The following is a 23,425-nucleotide window of genomic DNA, read 5'->3' as shown; positions in this document are numbered from 1 at the left end:
CTTTCAACGATGTCATCTCTACTTCCATTCCCCATGTCAAACAAGTCTCTAGGGGTGTTTCGGAGTACAACGTACCAACCCTCATCAATTGGATCTTTCGAGTAAAAAACTTGTTTAACTTGAGAAGAAAATACATACGGCTCGTCTATCAAATGTTCTCCAGTGTGAATTAATCGAGAGAAATTCACCATTGTAAAACCAAACTGATCATTTTTAATTCCACGAGTAGTATTAGCATCAGCCCAATCACATCGAAATAAGACAACTTTCCATTTTCCATAGTAATCCAACTCAATAATGTCGGTTAGAAGTCCGAAATACTCCACATTTCCCTCGACAGGATTACTGTCCCTAGCACTAGCGTAACTTGTAATTAAAGAATTAACAACTACTCCACAATTTTGAGCTCTCCTCAATCTCTCACGATATTTGGTATGAAATCTGAATCCATTCATTATGTAGCCATTATATCTTTTTACTACTCGATTCGGACCTTGGGAAAGCCATTTAACTTCGTCATTAACGACATTCCCACTCCAAACCTATTGAATCAAAAGTAAATTGAGTAATTGTAAATGTTATGAGAAAACATTATTATTTGTAATAAAATGTTGAGTTGCATACCATTTGGCTTAACCATTCATGAAAAGATTCTGCGAATAACTTATTAATCTCGCGATGTTGTAATCTTCATGAGCGTGAACGAGATCTTAAGATTTGTTTGTACTCACTATGTTAAAAACATGTTTAATTCGTTAAAAAATAAACAAATCAAAAAAAGATGAATATTTATCATATTCTAGAACTTACTTGCGTAATTGTTCAAGTGCATCGTGTTGGAAAAGAACATATCTATGTGCTTGTATCCAAGATCGGTCATCTAATTCTGCAATTTCAACTTTGCCGATTGGTTCTCCATAACTTTGAAATACATAAGTTTCGGCCAAGCTAGGATCATTGAGTCCGGCATTTCTACTTGGTCTATTCAATCTTGTTTCAACATCTTTTAAATATCTAGAACAGAATGTCATACACTCCTCTGCCAAGTAGCTTTCAGCAATTGATCCTTCCGGATAACGCTTGTTACGGCAATAAGACTTCAATTTGCTTAGGAACCTAAACACCATATACAACATTATCAAAACTGGTAACTATAGGTATAAAGGTGAATGCCTTTGAAATAAATTAGCACCTTTCAATTGAAATAAATTAATTTAGGTGCTCGATAGTACCTACAAAAGATGTAAGATAATAAGAGTAGCACCAAATATATTTCAGTTCAAGCAAATATAAAAACTTGATCAATATCAATACCAAATATTACTTCGAAGATTAAATGGCAGCTTCAGTTGAACCAATAGTTGCAGACACATGAATTGTTCATTTGAATTATTCTTGTAAGATTAATGTTTAATGCTACTTGTTTAAGACTAACTTCCTACATGTTTGTAAGTTCAACCGAATATGTACTTCAATCCTACTTAATGCTATGTTACACGGACTGTTCTCGTTTTCTGAAAAGTAGCACATATGCCCTGCACATATTCAAAGGATTGAGATAAAATCCTTCAAACATACGGAAAAGCTTTGAAAATATTGAACACAAATTAGTATCTGACACGCGATTATACGCATTTGAGATCAAACATGACAGGAATCGTTCTTTGCATGTATAAATGCAAGGTACCAGCAATGCCTATTCGGATCAAAATTACATTTATCAAATAAAACAATTGTTGGCGATCATTTAAAATACTAATAATTCAGGTATGGTAGCTTCTGCTGCTTTTCCCAAGTTCAAACTAGCAAAAAATATCTCCTTGCATATTACAGCTCAAAGAGAAAATAATTGGGCAAAAACATGAAATCCAGATTAAATTAGGCATAAATTCAGCATAACTACTACAAAGGAATAAACATTCCATAATTAATTCCAAAAACCTTATAGTACCCAAATAAATGTGTGTTAAAATACCCAAAAAGTAATTCACAGAAAAAAGAAATTACAAAGGGAAAGAGAGAAGAAATTAAATGAAACACAAACCTTACATGGAATTCATCACTTTTTCTAAGCAAGACTCTATGCTTTATAGTACCCAAATAAATGTGTAAGGGCTAAAGTAAAAAAAGTGATAAAGTTCAAGACTCTTTTTGTTACTTTAGTCTTCCAAAGAACAACAATAAATATAAAACTAATATTTGAAATAAAAGAGAAATAAATTAGCTTTGGATATGGAAGGGCGTAATGAACCTTGCACATGTATTATATATATTAAAACGGATGACCATGTTCATAGATGAACATCATAAAAAGAATTTCAATATGAAAAAAAAATTAATATACAATAAAATAATAATTTTTCTTGGGTAAAAAGTCTTGTTCATTTATAGTATTATCAGCCGTAATGATTATAACTTCGAGTTTAACCTCATTAAGGTCTATAGACCGAATGTTTCAAATGTTTGAATGCCTCTGATAATTAGAATTGTCACACACCAACTTAATAATCCATATATATATATATATAGACTACCATCAATTAAATAATGCAGGGAGAAAAAGGATAGTGACCTTAATGGTTTGATCCTTTGCAGCAGTCAACACCCAATTCCCATTCTGGTTCCAACTGACACGCAAAGTATTGTATTTTTATGGTCATGACTGCAAAAGACTTACATTATACTTCTCAAAATAATTAAAATCGTTAGCATTTCTATGAGTTTCACCAAGATATTTACTCACAGCGAGCAAAGCTCTCTCCTGTCTTAGCATCCCAAAGTTTCACAATGTTGTCTTTTCCACCTAAAGAGAAGCCAAGCATGACATTAGAATGACAACTTGGAAAATGATCATGCAAAGGTTGAGGAGGAAGTGGTTGTAATGTACTTATAAGGAAAAACAATTTTAAAAGTTCATTATTTTAGCAGATTAAGTCAAATATTATTTCCAAATTTAAAAGTTCATTATAAGGAGAAACAATTTTAAAAGTTCATTATTCCCTTTTTGGGAATAAACAATGAAGGCTCATCAGATTGGTCTGTGTTAAAATAGTCATAAATTTTGACATATTATTGATAATGAATTTCTACAACAATTTCAAATTTTAAGATGAAATACAAACAAGAAAGAAGTGCAAACTGAAAAGATGATAAATTTAAAGAATAATAGAAAAAAAAACATAAGAAAGGTTTGAATAATACCTGTGGAGATCTGGAGAGTGAAGTGGAATCGAGGATTTAAGAGAGAAAGAGAGTTAAAAAAAGAAAGGAAGATTGATTGAGAAGAAACACCAAGCTCAGGCCTTGAATCGGTGAAATATGGAGGAAAGCAACTTAGGGTTTGATTTGGGGAAACTGAGGGTATAGGGGAAACTTTGTTTTGGGAAAAAATACTAAGTATCGGGGCTTACCTTGGGGATAAAGAGTATGAAAAAAAACGACACCGTTTAACCTATTAAAACTCAAATATTTGCGGCATTTTCATTTAAAACGCCGGTATAGGTCAACTTTTTGTGGCGTTTTTTATTACAAACGCCACTATAGCTCATTTTTGTGGCATTTTTTCAAAAACGCCACTAATGCACAATTTTAATATTTTTTTCATTTTTAACATATATTTTTCTATGCTTTTTTATTTCAAATTTTCTTGCTGAGATTATCATTTTTTTAAATTTTTTTATTTAACTTTGTAACTAAAATATTAAATTTTAACTTTTTAAGTTTTTAATTCCAAAATTAAACCCTAAACCCTAAACCCTAAACTCCAAACTCTAAACCCCAAACCTCACATCCCAAACACCAAACCCTAAGCCCCAAACCATAAACCACAAAACCCAATCCACAAAGTCTAAACCCTAAAACCCTAAATCTCCCTAACCATTATAACCCTTAAATATTAAACATGTATACTCCTAAACCCTAAACCCTTAAACACTAAAAACAACCCTAAACTCTAAACCCTAACACCCTAAAATGTTAAAAATAAAATCTTATTGCTTACTAGCTTAAACCCTAACCTTAAACCATGATAGCAAACCCCTAAATCCTTAAACAATGCTAAGACCCTGACCCTAAACCATAAACCCCAAACACTAAACCATAAACCCTAATTAACCCCTAAAGTATAAATCATGAACCATAAACCCTAACCCTAACCTATATCCCTTAAACCCTAAACCACAAAACATAATTCATAAACCATTTACCCTTAACCCCTAAACTTCTAACCCCTATCCAAATAACTTTTAAACCTTAATATCGCTAAACACTAAGATTTTAGACCCTAAACACTAAACCCCAAATAATAAACTTTAAAACACTAAACCCCTATCATCTATCCTCTTAACCCATATAAACCCCTAACACCTAACCCATGAACCTTAAACCCATATATATCCCTTAATCCTAACCACTAACCACTAAACACTAACCCTTAAACCCTAAACCCCTAACCTTTTAAATTATAAACCTTAAACCCTAAATCATAAAACATAAATCATCAACCCTAAATCATAACCCTTAAACCCATAACCCCTAAACCTATAAAAATATTAAATTTAAAAATCAGTTTAAATAGAAAATTTTAAATTCATTAAAAAATAAGTTAGACTGAAACATTTAATACCTGAGTTTGGTCTAATCCGTTTCCAACTTCATAATATTTTATATATATACTATGTAATTTTATAATTTATAAAAAAATAAATTTATACTAAATGTATAATAGTAGTCTAATATAAACATTAAAATAATATTAAGATAACTATATAAAAAAATTAAATAAATTAAAATATTAAATTAAAATGACATAATTATTACAAAAATTAAAAATATAATATGATTGGACTTAAAATAGACTTAGGTTAATCATTTGCAAGTATTAGTGGGCTTTAACAAAATGTTAAACTTATATTTTAAACCCTACTAAAAATAAATTCAAACAAATATAAAATATATGATATTATATTATATTTAAACAAATATTATATTTAGCATCTATAAACACCTAATATTAAGTAATAAAGAACTCAAAAATGTAATGATTTTGTTGTTTTTTACTTTGTTTAAAGAAAGAAAATGTGTCCGCCCTATAAACTTTAGCGGCGTTTTTCGAGAAACGCCGCTAATGCCATCGAAGTTCAAACAAAACAACGTGGATCTGCTTAATGTTTTAGCGGCGTTTTTAAAAAAAATGCAAGCTCAATGGCTAAAAAAGAGAAAATTAAATAGAGGGCTAAAATAATTTTTTCTATAAATTTGGAGGACCAAATAAGTTATTATGCAAAAAATTTAAATGGTAGCATAGATAAAATAAAATAATATATATGTATATAATATATATATATCTTCAATAAAAAAAATACTTAGATTTTTTCACACATATAAAGGAACCTATTTTACTTTTTTTTTATGGAAAATAATTTTTATCATTATGAAAAGTAAGCGTATTTTATTTTTATGGAAAATATTCTTTTTATGATTATGAAAAATATTCTTATGGGCTGAATCTGCACGTTAAGATTTCCAAAAAACAAAGGCCCATATAACAAAAAAATGTTGAAAATAATAATAATAATAATAAAGAGAAAGCAGCCCTCGGCGAGGATCGAACTCGCGACCTTTCGCTTACGAAGCGAACGCACTACCACTATGCTACGAAGGCAGTTGCCTAATTATGTAGTAAAATAGATATATATTAACACTAAATATTTCTACTTTTGATGAGCCTAGTTTCTTTTTCGAAGAAAAATAATAATAATAACAAACTGTTGGGTTTGAAAACTTTCGGCCACGTTTATTACTTCTCACATGTTTGTTATGAGTTAAAATATAGGATATATAGGATTGTGTCTTAGCTCGATTGGCATATCAAAAACAACAGATATGATCAGAACTTAAACAAAAAAATATATATAGGATAATTATTTAATAAATTGGAGGTGAAAATTTCTAATTCAAGAAGTTAAGTTGGGAATTTAATAGGTGTACTTAAGTTGTATTTTAAAAAATTTAAAAATAAATAAATAATAAGTAATTATTTAATTACAAGTTGTGGAAAAACGAGTGTTTTATTTGTTTATTTTTTATTTTTTAAATATAATTTAAAAACACATGGTAAAATCTCAACATCACTTATGGAGTTCAAATTTTTCATCACAGTATACCAAATAATTATTCATAAATAATATATGGGGGTAATAATTTAGTATGCAGGTTGTGAAAAATTTTTATTCCACAAGTAGTTAAGATTTTATCACATGTCTTGTTTATTTTTTTTAATGTTTTTAAATACAATTTAATAATACATGACAAAATATCAAGTGAAATTAAAAATTTTCACTATGGATTTGATCATACATCTACTTTAATTAATTTCATTACCAAATAACTATCTTAAATTTTTTTTTTTATGTTTTTTCAGCTTTTTAACATACATTTCATTTTTTTTCCTTGGATTTAATTAAAAATTGAAATATATATATATCGATTTCATCAAATTTTAAAAATTAAGTTGAATCATACATAAGATTTCATTAAATTAATTTTTGATATCTACTGTTGATGAATTAAAACTCTACATGCATCCGCAGCCATAAATTCAAAGGGTGCTATGAATAAGTCAAAAGACATCACTTGTCTGTAGCATGCGCATTATCCCTTCACTCCACAGCTATAGGTGCATTCCAAGCCAAAACAAAAAAAGAAAGAAACCTCATTTAAGTGTTCATCTTATCAAGGCTCATTGCCTTAATCAAGAATAAAAACCATGCCACATCACACAAACTCTAAATGCTCGATAAAGAGACACGTGGCTCATATGATATACTTGAACATATCTGTCAATAAAGCTACATGACTCATCCTGTCTAGGAATATATGTATATATAGCTTCCAATAAAATTTCAATTATTATCCAGATATGAATATAAACCATTAAAAATTCATTATCCAAATCTATTTTACTACTGCAGATAAAAGTTAATAAACAGATTCAACTGCACCATATACACGAATTATGAGATTACATGCAAACTTGATTGTAATGAACTTGAACTGTACTTCGGTTCACAAGACAAGGCATGAAACATCATAGACCATTAGCTGATCAGCATAAAACAAAACATGAGTTCATATACAATGAGTTTTAATACAAAATATGAATGCTGTCATAACCTGAGAAAGTATGATACAAAACATTGCATGCAGTTCTTAATTCTTATCCATCAATTATTATACTTTCATGAAAACCAAAAATAAAAAATAAAAATACATTTAGAAGGCATTTTGCAAATAGTTTACTTGGAAAACAGCTGCCGCCTCCGCCTGCTTTGCTTGGCCCGTAAGCTACCTTCTTCGCCAATCACAATCTCATTAACTAAATCCTTAAAGACCAACCGTTCAACATCCAGCACCATCCCCGAAATCTCACTGTTAAAATCCGTCCAACTCTCTGATCGACTCATTACATCTTCCCAAAATATGTTTTTCAGACCATCCTCATCTTCCTCCGGGTCACAATTCGGTTTCTTTGCTTGAAGCTGCTCAATCTCGAGACATAATTCTTTTAGAAACTGTTGTGCAGTGAGGGTCTTCTTTGCCAACTTGCCAGAATTTATCCTAGGCTCCGGAAATGCTCCAAATAGAGCCAACTTTCCAACTAGAATCTCATTAACAGAATCAAATATAAGCTTTCGATGGAATTTCTGATGGTTCAACTTTGAATGGGAAATGTATCCGGTGTTTAAGGTGTTATTCTCTTCCTTTGATAACAAAGAGCTTGCTTTGGTTTGCTCCAAAACAAAAAACAGCTCCGGGTTGATGGGATGGCCTGATGGATGGAGCTGAAGTGTTGTCAAGCCAGAACCAAGATCTTTCAGTAGAAGGCCTGAGGCTAATAATACCTCAGAAACGTATCTGTGATCAGGATTTGTATTCCCACAAAGGGATGCAATGTAATCCGTACTGGCTTCATCATGTCCGGAGTTAAGTCTTCTCAGTTTTTGAACCAAATGCTCGATGTTCTGTAGTTTCTTGCGATTAATCTCGGATGTAAGACCAGACCCCACATTGTTAGCCAAGCACTTGTCTGCAGGGTTCCATTGCTCTTCCTTGTGATCTTCGCTCAAACCTTCTGCACCATTACCTGATACAATGCATATTTGAGTGAGATCTTTAGTTCACAGATCCATTTGAGACAATTGGTTTCTCTCAGTCAGTCGTGATGATGCGGTCAGGAGGGCATACAAATACTCAAAAAGTATTAGGACTTATACTATATTTACAAAAACAGCAATTGTGGCAAGCACAATGAAATGATGATATGATTTCCTTCTTAATTTTTCCTTTGCCTTTTGCTATCGTACTTATTAGTCGAGTATGATTATAACTAGTATGCATTGCTAGGATTCATTGCATTAAAACTTTATACAGACATGCAACAAAATGTTTGACAAAGAATAAAATATGCATTGAATGCGTAAACTAAGAAACATTTGCATTTTAATCTAATTCATAACAGTTTATAGGTCCGAATCAAGTATCCCCAAAAACAGAACTATTACCTCCAGAGGCGTTCAATATCTGCTTTACTGGAGATAGTTCATCATCTCTATAAACCAAGGTATCAAGAACAGAAACTGGACTTGGATGCTCCGGAGCAACCACAGCAGGTTCTTCCATTGATTCGTCCTCAACCATTCTTGATGTTGATTTCTGCATGTAAGGTAAGGTAAGATAAGGTAACCAAAAAGAAGAATTGAATGAATTGTAGACTCAAAATAAAACGTCACCTTTGGCATTAAGTTGGAAATTGAACACGGCACTGCCGCCATGGATGGGCTTTGACTATCAATGATCCCAATAGTTTGTTCATGACTGGTGACTTCCACATCTAACTTGGACTGCAGGATGATACTACTGTCTGATTGCGGAGAAATGTCATCACCTTGGTGACTAGAAGCCCGTGATTCAGTACTTATCTGACTCAGTTGGTCATCACATTGCTGCATTTCTGGAGATTTTGGTCTATGTTTATCACCGGAGGAACCAAACTCAGATGAATGCCGGTTGGAATGCTTTCTGGGTTTGCTTGGATCAGACGGTGGAGTAGGTGGACGAGATCGCCCGTCCAATTCAAGCTTTTTCTGCTGCGGTCTTGGGCTCACCGATCCCGAACTCTTTACTGTAGTTGCAGTACCTTCTTTTGGACCTTTCATCGAAGGCTGTATGGACCTAATACTCCTGCTACTAGCTTTCTTATCAGTAGAGCTGGAAGCAGAACCGCTATGACTATTTCTGGCAGTATGATCTCGAGCTACTCGAGTATTTGTCAAACCTTTCTTGTTATCTACAGATCCCCCACTTTGAATCTTGGGAAGGCTGGAAAAGTCATCTATTGGAATTACTTTTGAAGCTTTAATACCACCTTTCTCAACAAGTTTTGGTGGTTTCATGATAACAATAGGAGATTCATATGTTCTATTAGAATCCAAACCCCTAGCTGTGGAAGTGTTGATGCGAGTGTTCTGCAGACTTTGCTGGCCTCTTGGATTCTGATCGAGGCTTGCACATTTTGGTTCATTGCCTCTTTGATTCACCAAGTTTGCAGCTTGTTCTTTCCAGGTGTCAAGGAGTCCCTTTGCTTGCATCGCTTCTATTATCTGTTTAAGAGCTCTGAGATCCTTTCCGGATTGTTTAAACTCTAGATCTTTCAGTCTGTTCTCAATCTCACCATAAACGGAAGGGAAAGTGTTTGGATTCTTGGCCGGAAATTTTACATGTTTGAGAGGTTGTTTCCGAGAACCTCGAGTTCCATCAACATGTCTCCATGGTGCTGGCTCAATCGGGAACCTTGAACTAGAAATAGGTTTCATGATCAAGTCAGGATTTTTCCACCGCGTAGATGTCGGGTCTTTCGATGAGCTTCTCGTAGAGCTAGTTCCGGTTGGCCTGTTCGGATCGTTTCCTCTTAGCGGCCATGAGAAGGGATTGTTATCTTCAGTCAAGCAGGTTTTAATCACACCCAACTGCCCATCATCAGCTGAGGAAGAACTCGGCAATGATTCCAAGCCCATCAGCTTGGCTATAACATTAGGAGGGCGCTTCGGGGCGCCTGGTGATTGTGGTGGATTAGCAACTCCACTGTCCAAGTTGCCACTATTACGAAAACTTTCCGTAAGATAACTTGAACTCCTCATTGACCTTTCGCAACTATCCAAAGAAAGTCTCGGCAGCTCTTTAAGCTTTGGTGCCGATTTGAAGGTGTCTCGTGATTCAAAAGATGAATGATTGCCCTCTCTTCCATCATAAGAAAACCGAGGCGCATGGGTGTCCCGTGAAATTGACTTCCAAGAACCATTTGCTTCCTGTGATGATCTCTGAAGTTCCCGAGCTTCATTGTTATAGTACCAAGGTGCTTCCCGAAGTTTTGCAAGAACTCTAAGAGACTCCTTTAAATCATCAGGCACATTTTTCTTTCCATTGATCCTGACACCATAAGACCCATCAACTGATTTAGGAACATGAAATGGCCTCGGCGAATCTCTATGCTTCACCGTATTGCCCAATACTTCCTCTCTAGTTGCTGTTTTGACCAACAGTCCTCTTGCGTCTCTATACATTGAATCCTTAACCACATCTCGGAGTTCAACACATTGAGGCCCCAAATGTGGAGAAGTACATGGTCGATTCATTGCTGTGTCCCTATCAGGATTTTCAGGGAAAGGGACCTCTTGCTGAGCTGTTTTGTTATAATCCAATGAAGAAAAGGAAGATGAGCGTGATGATGAAAAAGATGCTCTTGGAGATTCCATCGAAATTCTTTGTTTCTCATTCCCACTTCTGTTTATATTCGTTTCCTGGAAACCAAATGACCGTAAGGACAGATTTTGGTACAAAACTGGCATCACCTTACTAACTTTCAAGAATTAAAGAAGCAATCTCAGTAATCAGCATGCACAATCAGATATCAGAAAGTTTCATATGAACATAATCTGAGGCATCAAGATAAAATCGCAACACAATAGCGAGAATCGTTTATATGTTAGGGAAGCAACTACTTAGTGAAGAAATGAACCACAAACCATCCAATCTTGCACAACATAAAAACAGTGGTGACATTAGGGAGGGGACGAGAAAACGTGGAGTGAATTTCTGGGGACTTACTGTTGCTGTTTGTCGATGGAATCCATTGTTTGAATCCCCTTCATGGATCCCATTGTTCAAGTGGGAATTACCTGCAAATGCACGAAAGAAATGTTTGAGTTCACAAAATACTAAAAAAAGGAAAACGAAAATGAAACAAGCTCTAAATAGAAACTCAGCTTCGATAAAACTCAGCTTAAATAATCTAAACTCTTCCATTAGATTCATTCATACAACAGCATTACTTCAAAACATTTAAGAATCCAACTTCCATACATCAATAAACAGATAGAAAGCAGTTGAAATCATGACAATTAGTTGGAGCATAGGCCACACTGTAATAGTAATACTCAACATACATTAATCATAAACTACGAGTAGAATGAATGTCGAACACAGGCATATGTCCAGCACGGGTATGTGTAATTTTTCCAAGTTTTTCCACTTATTTTGAGTCAGACAGCAGAGCAACATGAATCATATTCATACATATACACAATACAGATTCCAATAGATAAGAATGGTGTAGGACATGGGCAATGTTGGTGACAATGAATTATGAAACTGAAATTAAAGAACATTGACTCATTTTTCATATGAATATTGCGCCATCAATCATTGAAAAGTATTGACATTACATTCAGCAAAACATTAAAGTTGGACAAAAAAAAAAAAAGGAAACGTGAAAATACAGATGCCAATAGATAATAATGCTATAGAACATGGCCAATGCTAGTGAAAATGAACTAAAAGAACATTGACACAAATTTTATATGAATATTGCATCAAACTGTGAAAAAAAAGTAAATAGATTTCATCAAAAAAAAAATGCCAACATCCCTAAAAGAGCTACCTGATGGAAGATTCCTATGGCTGAGGCGCTTAGTGGTAAGCAAATGATGATTATCAAAGATTTGGAAAACGCCAACCATGCATCCTATTTGCTTCTGCAAATCTGGATTTTCATCTGCCAATGAATTTAGAAGCTTTGCAGCCATAATTTTCTTCAAATAATTGAACCTAAAAAGGCTAATAATTCCTCCCTTCTTGGTCCACCTTTTCCTTCAAACAATTGAATTGCAACCACTATTTCTCTTCTTTCACCATAAATACCAGAACCAATTTCTTTGCTAATATGGACTACAAGGATTCAATTGAGAATCAACTCTATTAATTCAAGAACCAATGAGAACAAATATTAGGTCTCTTGTTTCACCTTGCTCCAACATTAACTTCAAACACTGCTTGATTTAAACAGAATCATCCAATTTTTTTCAGATTTCTTCCTTGTGCATGTTCTAAAACTCCTCATAAAATTCAGTGACTTTGGCTACCAACAAATATCAAAATTGTCTGTCTTTCACAATCAAACTTCAAACCCCCCACAATTTAATGAAACCCTCCAAAGCTCAAAATTACAAGAGGCAAAAAGAACTTACCCGAACACTACTTAAAAAAAAAAGGATTCTTATTGAGACTCTGACAGGCAAAGCAAACAATGCCTAGTGTTGAATCTCATAATAATAATAATAATACAAACAAAAAGAAAGGAAAAAGGGGAAGGGACCCAATACCCCCATTTCACAAAACTAAAAGACCCATCTGTCAAAAAGAAACAGAACTGTTAAGATCCAACAAGAAAAAGAGAAATGTGAGGGTGGTGTTCATCCTCAGAGACAAAAAACCCAGAAGAGAAAAGAGAAAGTAAGTTACAATGACATGTAAATAAAGAGCATTAATGTGATGGGCAATGAACTGACAGGGAATTAAAAGAAAAATAGTGAAGTGAGAGGTGTTTTTTCAAAGAGAGATGTTCATCTTATCTGAGAAATCCATGTGGGATAATGGATGAAGGAGGGGGGAGTGTATAGATAATAGCTGTCTTTGCATGCCAATGCCATGTGATTCTTTCAGGAGTCAGACAAAACAATCAAAACAAGCATTCCTTTTCTCTTTCCTATCAACTACTCTACAAGTGGCTTTCTTCTTCATTACCTTAAGATTGTTTAATTATTTAATTTCGGGAATTTGTTTTACTCTTTTTTTTCTACTAGGGTTAAATTGTGTTGTTAGTCCTTGTATTTTGATAAAATTTAAGATTTTATTTTTTATTTTTTTAATTTAAATCATAGACTTTGTTAATTTTTTTGGCCTATTTATTATGATGTATTTATATAATTCACAAAAAATAAATATTTTATATTGATAAATTTTAATAAAATTTATTTAAAATGATAATAATTGAATTACGATTTTTAAATTTTAAAAAAATAAATTTTAAAGACTTTTGCGCAGTTGGTAGGCCTCATGCGGTTTTTTTAGACAACCAAAATTTGATATCCCCAATTATTATTTATTTAATTATTTTTATTTAAATTTAATTATAATAATATATATTAATATTCATTATTAAACTAATAATGAAATTAGATCAGTAGGTCAGACCGGATGAAGACAATTAAAAAATTTTCAAGTGGAGACTCACTTCAACCTAGTCCACAGCTGGGTCCAATTACCATTGTTATTAACAGAGATATCTAAAAATTAGGTTACAACTAAAAAAAAAAAAGAGGTTCTGGAAGTTGAATTATCCATGTTTGAAATTCATCATTCGAAATTATATACCTGAGTTAATTTAGATTATATCAGTTTTTAGTCTAATTGTGTTGAATGGTTTAATTCTAATTCGTAATTTCTCGAACAATCTGAATTGTAATTACTTAATATTTGTAATTATTCAGACATATATTTGTATTTATATTTTGATTATACTTGTAAAACATTTAAATAAAATAATATTTTTATATAATGATCCTTTAAAAGTTTGAGTTCAAATCTTACTAAGACCAAAATGATAAAACATTGTTGTGATAAATTCTACATGCTCTCGATACAGATACATTTCGTAAACTCTTTTAAGCTTTTCTTAGAGTTAAGAAACAAAATCTCAAAGCTAAAATCAAGCATAAACACTCTAAATACAATACCTTTAATATTTAATCTAAATTAAAAATCACCTAGTCTAGAAAGCTTGATCGTAGCTTGGCTTTTGGACATGTTTAGTTATTAGATGTGGGTTAACATTTCTTTTACCAAAAGATCGCAAAAAAGTTACAACCTTATAAAGAAAAATTAATCAATAATGGATGCATTATTAGTATTGGTACCTAAAACTTCGACCCCAAATATATTTTTGGAAGTTGGATTGCTTTTTAAGAGAAATTTTATTCTATCTTTTTTAAAATAATAATATTAAATTATTTTTAATCTATATTTATATTATTTAATGAGTTGGTTTCACTTTCGAGTCACTAACTCAGTTAGGAAATTAAAATAAGTTATACTACTTGAAGATATTTTAATAAATTAAAGTATGTATACGGTGATATTTGAACCCGCATCAATTAAATTAGTATAATCTTAAACTTATCATCCAACCAAAGTTTCATTTTAATATATTTTTATCTTAATATACGCAAGTTATTATCTTCATTAGTTGTATATTTATACTTACTATTTATTAAGTGTTTTACTTAGTTGGTGTCACCCTCAACCGAGTCACCAACTTAGTTAAAAAATTATGAAAATACATTTCCGTAATTAAAATAAGTTATACTATTTGAGGGTATTTTAAACTTTTCATTTTAACAAAAAAAAATTTAATATATATTGGGAATTATCCATATTTATGGAAAATCAAAGATATGGGTATCAAATAATGGAAAGTCAAAGATATGGGTATCAAATATTGGAAAGTCAAAGATATGGGTATCGAGATATTGGCATAATAAAATCTGAGATATTTGCAATATATGGTCCCTAAATTGTAAAGTGACTTTGCAAGTTGATCCCTGAACCTCAACTATAAATAGGCATAACCATCTCTCATTCTGTATCTCAAAACTTGCCATTCTCTACTTAAGGCATTGTTTTCTCTCTCTCTCTTTGTAAATTCTCACTTGTATTTTGGAGTGAAATATATTTGGTAGTGCCCGAGGACGTAGGCAAAATTTGCTGAACCTCGTTAAATTCTTGTGTTCTTTATTGTATTATTCTGCATGAATTGTGTGTGTGATTGTAGTGATTTATTGTGCTATTAAATTACGATTGAGGGATATTCTGGCTAGGAAAGACATGGTACTTAAGCGACCTTTGCGATCCACCTCTCTTTCCTGGGAATTGAACTTAGTGTGATTTTTTAGTACAATAATTTTACTCTTTTACACGCTTCCGCACAACAATTGGTATCAGAGCTAGATTCGTACTTGGGGAATACGATCGTTCACGGCACTGTTCACGTACTGTAGTTGGGATTGAGGAGAAAAAATGGAAAAGTCATCGTCAAAGACTACTGTGACCAATGCGAAATTTGAAGTAGAGAAATTTGATGGTACCAATAATTTTGGTATGTGGCAATGTGAGATCCTGGATGTCTTATGTCAGCAAGAGCTGGATATAACCCTTGAAGAAAAACCTGACAAGATGGATGATAAGGAGTGGGCCAAGATCAATAGACAGGCATGTGGAACAATTCGCCTATGTTTGGCCAAATATCAGAAGTACTCTGTCATAAGGGAGACATCAGCGAAGAAGTTGTGGGATACACTGGAAGAAAAGTTTCTAACAAAAAGTCTTGAAAATAGGCTTTATATGAAAAAGAAACTTTATCGATTCACGTATGCACCCGGTATGTCGATGAATGACCATGTGAACTCATTCAATAAAATTTTAGCAGACTTGCTAAATTTGGATGAGAAATTTGAAGATGAAGATAAGGCATTATTGTTGTTGAATTCTCTTCCTGATGAATATGATCATCTTACCACCACATTGCTTCATGGGAAGGACACGATCACATTTGATGCAGTCTGTAGTGCGTTGTATAGATCTGAGACTCGAAAGAAAGATAAAAGAGATCACAGAGATACAACCGCAGAAGTCTTAACAGTAAGAGGTCGTTCACACAGCAGCAAATCTGGTAGAAGGGGAAAGTCCAAAGGGAGACCCGCCAAAGATGAATGTGCCTTTTGCCGTGAAAAAGGGCATTGGAAAAAGAATTGTCCTAAGCTACAAAAGGGCAAGGCTATTTCTAATGCATGTGTAGCGGAGCATGATGAGGAGTCAGACTTTAGCTTGGTTGGCATGGCAATGGCATGTCAAACGGATGAGTGGATTTTGGATTCAGGATGTACTTACCATATGTGTCCTAATAAGGACTGGTTTTCTAGTCTTAAAGAGCTAGAAGGTGGAATTGTTCTTATGGGAAATGATAGTGCTTGTAAGATAATGGGAGTGGGTACAGTCCAATTGAAGAATCACGACGGCTCAATCCAAGTCTTGACAGATGTTCGCTACGTACCTAGCCTGAAGAAAAATCTCATCTCATTAGGTGCCCTAGAATCTAAAGGGCTCACAATCACTTTGAGAGATGGATTACTAAAAGTAGTAGCTGGGGTATTGACGGTGATGAAAGGCACAAGAAGGAATAATCTGTACTATTTAAATGGAAGTACAGTTATTGGATCAACATCAACAGCTTTTACGAAAGATGCAGATTCAGAGGCTACCAGGTTATGGCATATGCGATTGAAACATGCTGGTGAAAAAGCTTTGCAGACATTGGTGAAGCAAGGCTTATTGAAAGGTGCAAATTCTTGCAAAATGGAATTCTGTGAACATTGTGTTCTGGGCAAGCAGAAGAGGGTAAAATTTGGTCCAGCAATTCACAATACGAAAAGAATTCTGGACTACGTTCACAGTGATGTGTGGGGACCTACCAAAGTAGCTTCTTTGGGAGGTATGTACTATTTTGTTACTTTTGTTGATGATTATTCAAGAAAAGTATGGGTGTATCTAATGAAAAGAAAAAGTGAAGTTTTGGATGCATTTCTGAAATGGAAGAAGATGGTGGAGACTCAGACTGGTCGAAAGGTCAAACGACTTCGATCAGATAATGGTACTGAGTACAAAAACGATCCATTTCTACAAGTATGCCAAGATGAGGGCATTGTGCGACACTTCACTGTTCGGGATACACCACAGCAAAATGGGGTGGCAGAACGAATGAATCGAACTATACTGGAGAAAGTTCGATGTATGTTGTCCAATGCTGGATTGGGCAAAGAATTTTGGGCTGAGGCAGTTACATATACGTACCATCTAATTAACCGTTTGCCATCAGCTGCAATAAATGGAAAAACTCCTATGGAGATGTGGACTGGTAAATCTGCTACTGATTATGATTCTTTGCATATATTTGGTTCCACTGCATATTATCATGTAAAAGAATCTAAGTTAGACCCAAGAGCAAATAAAGCATTATTCTTGGGTATAACTGATGGAGTAAAAGGATATCGTCTCTGGTGTCCTGATACAAGGAAGATTGTTTTCAGTAGAGATGTGACTTTTGATGAATCAACCATGTTGAAGTACAAGGATTCACAAAAGGATGACAAAACCAGTAGTACTTTGCAGCAGATGGAGCTTGAAAAGGTTAACGATGATCCAGCTAATATTGAAGGGACAAATGATGAAGAGGTTCCTACCCAAGAATCTCTACAGCAACAAGATTCAATTGCATATAGAAGGCCAAGAAGAGAGATTCGTAAGCCTGCTCGCTTTGATGATATAGTGGCCTATGCACTTCCAATTACAGATGATGATGTTCCTTCTACTTACACAGAAGTAATAAGTAACCCTGATGGTGTAAAGTGGAAGCAAGAAATGAATGAAGAAATACAGTCTCTTCATAAAAATAAGACTTGGGAGTTGGTGACACTACCCAAGGGAAAGAAGGCAATTGGATGCAAATGGGTATATGCAAAGAAGGAATGATTTCCTGATAAAAATGAAATTCGATACAAGGCTAGATTAGTAGCAAAGGGTTACGCTCAGAAAGAAGGAATAGACTACAATGAAGTGTTTTCTCCAGTTGTGAAGCATTCGTCTATTCGGATTTTACTAGCCTTGGTTGCGTAATATGATCTTGAACTAGTTCAGCTTGATGTGAAGACCGCGTTTTTACACGGTGATTTGGAAGAGGAAATCTATATGACTCAGCCAGATGGATTCAAGGTTGCTGGAAAAGAAAATTGGGTTTGCAAACTGACAAAGTCGCTTTATGGATTGAAGCAATCTCCGAGGCAGTGGTACAAGCGATTTGATCAGTTCATGAAAGGGCAAAGGTACACAAGAAGTAAATTTGATCATTGCGTGTATTTTCAGAAGCTACAAGAAGGAACTTTCATATACTTGCTATTATATGTTGATGATATGCTAATAGCATCTAAGAGCAAAGTTGAGATTGAAAGATTGAAGACTCAACTCAATCTCAAGTTTGAGATGAAAGATCTAGGAGAAGCTAAAAAGATTCTTGGCATGGAAATATGGAGAGATAGAGCTCATGATAGAGTTAGCTTGTCTCAGAAGCAGTATTTGAAAAAGGTACTACAGCAGTTTGGCATGAACGAGCAGACAAAACCTGTAAGTACCCCGTTGGCTTCTCATTTCAAGCTTTCTGCACAACTATCTCCTTCGACGAATACGGAACGAGAATACATGTTGCAAGTTCTGTATTCTAATGCAGTAGGTAGCTTGATGTATGCAATGGTGTGTACAAGACCCGACATTTCACAGGCAGTTAGTATAGTAGCAGGTATATGCATAATCCTGGAAAAGGACATTGGTAAGCTGTGAAATGGATTCTACGGTATATTCATAAGACCATGGATATTGAATTACTGTTCAAGCAAGATACTACACTTGGTAAAGGTGTTGTTGGGTACGTTGATTCTGATTATGCCGGTGATTTGGACAAACGAAGATCAACCACTGGTTATGTGTTTACTCTTGTTGGAGGACCAATAAGTTGGAAGTCTACACTGCAGTCTACAGTTGCGTTGTCAACCACAGAAGCTGAATACATGGCTGTAACAGAGGCTGTAAAGGAAGCTATTTGGTTACAAGGTATGGTTAAAACCTTGGGATTGGTCCAGGAGCATATTAATGTGTATTGTGATAGTCAAAGTGCTATTCATTTAGCAAAGAATCAAGTCTATCATGCACGTACAAAGCATATCGATGTACGTTTCCACTTTGTGCGGGAAATTATTGATGAGGGGAAAATTCACATTCAGAAGATTAAGACTGCAGATAATCCCGCAGATATGATGACCAAGGTGGTAACAACAATCAAGTTCGAACATTGTTTGAACTTGATCAATATTCTGCATGTTTAACAGTTGAAGAAGGCACTATCAAGTGTTGTTGACAAAGGCAGAGAGAATTGTGTGAAGATAAGATTACTCGAATCAAATCTTCAAGGTGGAGATTATTGGGAATTATCCATATTTATGAAAAATCAAAGATATGGGTATCAAATAATGGAAAGTCAAAGATATGGGTATCAAATATTGGAAAGTCAAAGATATGGGTATCGAGATATTGGCATAATAAAATCTGAGATATTTGCAATATATGGTCCCTAAATTGTAAAGTGACTTTGCAAGTTGATCCCTGAACCTCAACTATAAATAGGCATAACCATCTCTCATTCTGTATCTCAAAACTTGCCATTCTCTACTTAAGGCATTGTTTTCTCTCTCTCTCTTTGTAAATTCTCACTTGTATTTTGGAGTGAAATATATTTGGTAGTGCCCGAGGACGTAGGCAAAATTTGCTGAACCTCGTTAAATTCTTGTGTTCTTTATTGTATTATTCTGCATGAATTGTGTGTATGATTGTAGTGATTTATTGTGCTATTAAATTACGATTGAGGGATATTCTGGCTAGGAAAGACCTGGTACTTAAGCGATCCTTGCGATCCACCTCTCTTTCCTGGGAATTGAACTTAGTGTGATTTTTTAGTACAATAATTTTACTCTTTTACACGCTTCCGCACAACAATATACATATATGGTGGGATTTGAACCCACATCAATTAGATTCATAAAACATTCAATTGATAACTTAACCAAAACTTCATTTTAATATATTTTATGCACTTTTATTTTAATATGCACGAACTATTATCTCCATTAGTTTTATTTATTAATAATGTTGTTAATCGAGTTTGTGTCACAAGTCAATTAGACTCTAACTCACAATTGTCGACAAAACTATGATAAATAATTGTAGTGTGTTTAGTATTTTTAATCTAATGTATTTATGTGTTTAAATTTCGTTTTACTCACAAATTAATCTAGTTTTTAATTTTAATATGGTACAAATTTCATGTGTTATTATGGTTAATTAGTTTTAAATCATATATTTCATTTTTTATTGTATGTTATTTTTAAACACACATTTGTGTTCTGAGTTTGTAGTTTCCACATTCATACATGTGTGACAGGATTCCTAGTTATTATGTAAGCTCCTAATTGAGTTAATGTCACTTTCAATCGGTAATCAACTTGGTTATGGAAATTACGAAAATGCATTTTTGTAATTAAAATAAGTTATATTATTTGAGGGTATTTTAGTCTTCTCATTTTCAAAAAAACTAATAAAAATATGTGTATGATGAGATTTAGTCTTTTCATTTTCAAAAAAACCAATAAAAATGCATAACCTAAATCAATTGCATAAGTAAGACCTTTAATTTATTGTTCAGCTAAAGCTAGGTCACCAACTCAATTACAAGAATTATGAAAATACATTTTCATAATTAAAAAATTAATATTATTCGAGTATACTTTAGCATTTTCATTTTTTAAAAAAACTAATAAAAACTAATTGCACAAGCAAAATTTTTAATTTACCACTTATCTAAAGTTTTATTTTGATAATTTTATAAATTTTAATTTTATTATGCACATTTTATTACTTTCATCAATTGCATATCTATATTTCTATTATTTAAGCTCCTAACTGAGTTGGTGAGTTTATCTTTAAAAAAAGTAATAAAAATATGCATACGGTAAAATTTAAACCTAAACCAATTGCACAAGCAAAACATTTATTTACCTCTCAACTAAAACTTTGTTTTTGTAATTTTATACATTTTAAAAATTATTATCCACACTTTATTACTTCCATCAATAGTATATATCTGTATTATTAATAAAAATCCTGTCTGAGTTGGTGTCACGAGTTAAGTAGACACTAATTCAAATAGGGAAATTATGAAAATGTCTTTTTTGTAATTAAAATAAATTATATTATTCGAGGGTATTTTAGTCTTTTTATTTTAACAAAAAACCAAGAAAAATATGGATATGGTGGGATTTGAACCCAAGAAAATTGAAGTAGAAAAACTTTATATTTACCACTCAATCAAATTTTTATTTTGATATTTTTTATACATTTTTTAATATGTAAAATTTATTATCTCCACCAGTTGTATCTATACTATTAATAAAACATCTGACTGAGTTGGTGTCGCGAGTCAACCAGACACTAGCTCGATTAATAAATTACTAGAATGTCTTTATATAATTAAAAAAAGTAATATTATTTGAATGAATTTTAGTCTTTTCACTTAAAAAACCAAAAAAAATGCATATAGTGATATTTAAACCCACGCTAATTATATTTAAAAAACCTTTAAATTATCACTCAATTAAAATTTTATTTTGATATTTTGATATTTTGATATATTTCAATTTTATTATTCACACTATAAAACCTCCACTAGTTCTATATACTAAATAATGTATTTGATTGAGTTGGCATCAGAAATTAACTCGACACCGACTTAAGATTTATGAGAACACAATGATAAACAATTTAATCTATTTTTTTTCATTTTAATAATGTACATATTTAATGTATTATTATTAATTAGTTTCAAATATCATATTTCGTTATTTATTGTGTGTTACTTTCAAACACGTATTTGTGTTAAAAAATTATGGTTTCCACAGACATATGCATGTGACAGGTGTAACAGACCTATTTTGCCCGGCCCGAGCCCAAGTCAATAAAAACCAAAATCCAAAATAAATAAACAGTCCATTATAGTTCAAATTAAAAAAAATCTACAGCCCAAGAAAAAATCAAACCCAAACCCATTTTAAAAGAAAAACTAAAACCCTAAGCCTAGCCCAAAATGTTTAACACTTTCAGAGGAACCCTAGGGCTCCCCTCTCCAGTGCCACGCCACTCCTCACGTGGTGTCAGCGCGTTTAACGCTCGAGACAGGCGCCCTGTCCTATCGCTTGTACCACCAGCTCCGACTCTACCTGCAAAATGGAAGAGAACACGCAACAGCAGCAAAAGGGGAAGCAAACAATAATAAAAAAATGTTGTATCTTTCGGCTATAAGAGCCATTTCCAAACCGATATAAAGAGGGGGTGTAAATGCCCAAATTTGTCCGGGCCCACAAATAAAAGCCCAAAAATAATTAAATAGTCCAATTATCAACCCAATTAAACCAAACCAAACCCATACATGGCCCGAACCAAAACCCCATCCCAAAAACTTAACATTTTCAAGAACCCTAGGGTTCCCTTCTCCAGCAACAGTATGCGCCGCTCCCCACGTGCCTAGTCAGCGCGTTCAATGCTCTAGGCTCAACTACTCCCTAGCCCCGTCCCATCGCCTGCGCCTCACGAACCTGCATAGAAGACCAAAATAGCAAAAAGACAGAGGCGAAACAGAAGCAAAACCATACAGAACAGAGGCAGAAACAATACAAAGCAGGGATTGAACAGTAGCAAGGACAAAAATCACATGTAATGCCTCGGCTATATAAAGCCAACAAAGAACCAATTGTAAGAGGGGGGACTTTTAAGGAGAGAAAAATCAAAAAAAAAAAGAAAAAGAAAAGGGTTATCAATACAGAGATTAATCAAAGAAACGTTTTCAAAGGTTTCATTTTTTTGTTCATTTCCTATCTTTATTATTTATTTATTTATTTATTTTGAATCTATCGCACAAATATATAAAAAAAGGAAAATTTTTACCTATATTTGGCGTTGATACCCTCGGCACACACTCTTCTGGTCTGAAAGCCGACGGATCCCTAAAGATCTGGTTAAAACTTCGACAGAGGAAGCCAAAAGTCGAGATGTTTTTATTGTTTTTAAGGGCTTTGGGATTAGTTTACGGATTTTTAAATCTTAAATCTTCTTCTATGCGAAAAGGGGGTTCGAAGGAGGGATTTTTGAGCTCTCTGGCCACCGCGTACGGCAGCGCCGGCACCGGCGACCAACGGCCAATACGGTGGCCGATGGTCGGTCTGGTGGCCGAACATTGAAGAGAGTTGAGAGTTTTATTTTGGGTTTTTTTTTGAAGAGAAAGGTTGAAATGAAGTTTTAAAAAAAATTTAGACTTTTATAAAGG

At 33.5% G+C, this 23,425-nt stretch overlaps 1 protein-coding gene, 2 long non-coding RNA genes and 1 other non-coding gene across 4 annotated transcripts; all 4 read right to left on the bottom strand.

Moving 5' to 3' along the window:
* Nucleotides 1-1,244: 1,244 nt before the first annotated feature.
* Nucleotides 1,245-2,846, bottom strand: LOC121232093 (uncharacterized). The gene is made up of 2 exons (XR_005930304.1): nucleotides 2,744-2,846; nucleotides 1,245-2,662 (listed from the first exon to the last, which is right to left on the bottom strand). It is a non-coding gene; the product is annotated as an uncharacterized lncRNA (long non-coding RNA).
* Nucleotides 2,847-5,590: 2,744 nt separating this feature from the next.
* On the bottom strand, nucleotides 5,591-5,662 carry TRNAT-CGU (transfer RNA threonine (anticodon CGU)). The gene has a single exon. It is a non-coding gene; the product is annotated as a tRNA-Thr (tRNA).
* A 1,418-nt stretch (nucleotides 5,663-7,080) lies between these two features.
* LOC121232092 (protein LONGIFOLIA 1) lies at nucleotides 7,081-13,120 on the bottom strand. Its single transcript, XM_041117520.1, has 5 exons — nucleotides 11,996-13,120; nucleotides 11,164-11,234; nucleotides 8,790-10,856; nucleotides 8,562-8,712; nucleotides 7,081-8,143 (listed from the first exon to the last, which is right to left on the bottom strand). The coding sequence occupies exons 1-5, from the start codon at nucleotides 12,138-12,140 to the stop codon at nucleotides 7,296-7,298; spliced, it is 3,282 nt and encodes a 1,093-aa protein (XP_040973454.1). The 5' UTR covers nucleotides 12,141-13,120; the 3' UTR covers nucleotides 7,081-7,295.
* Nucleotides 13,121-22,015: 8,895 nt separating this feature from the next.
* LOC121232091 (uncharacterized) lies at nucleotides 22,016-23,425 on the bottom strand. The gene is made up of 2 exons (XR_005930303.1): nucleotides 23,047-23,425; nucleotides 22,016-22,697 (listed from the first exon to the last, which is right to left on the bottom strand). It is a non-coding gene; the product is annotated as an uncharacterized lncRNA (long non-coding RNA).

Source organism: Gossypium hirsutum, chromosome A07 (assembly GCF_007990345.1).
Source record: "Gossypium hirsutum isolate 1008001.06 chromosome A07, Gossypium_hirsutum_v2.1, whole genome shotgun sequence".
Lineage (NCBI taxonomy): Eukaryota > Viridiplantae > Streptophyta > Magnoliopsida > Malvales > Malvaceae > Gossypium > Gossypium hirsutum.
The sequence above is the reverse complement of the archived record's forward strand: the minus strand, read 5'-3'. Positions and strand labels throughout refer to the sequence as shown.

Excerpts from the sequence above, each read along its gene's own strand:
- LOC121232092 (XM_041117520.1), bottom strand. The coding sequence starts at position 12,140 with ATGGCTGCAAAGCTTCTAAATTCATTGGCAGATGAAAATCCAGATTTG. Across the intron at positions 11,235-11,995 it reads CCATAGGAATCTTCCATCAG|GTAATTCCCACTTGAACAAT; the intron begins GTAGCTCTTTTA and ends GTGCATTTGCAG. Across the intron at positions 10,857-11,163 it reads TCCATCGACAAACAGCAACA|GAAACGAATATAAACAGAAG; the intron begins GTAAGTCCCCAG and ends TTTGGTTTCCAG.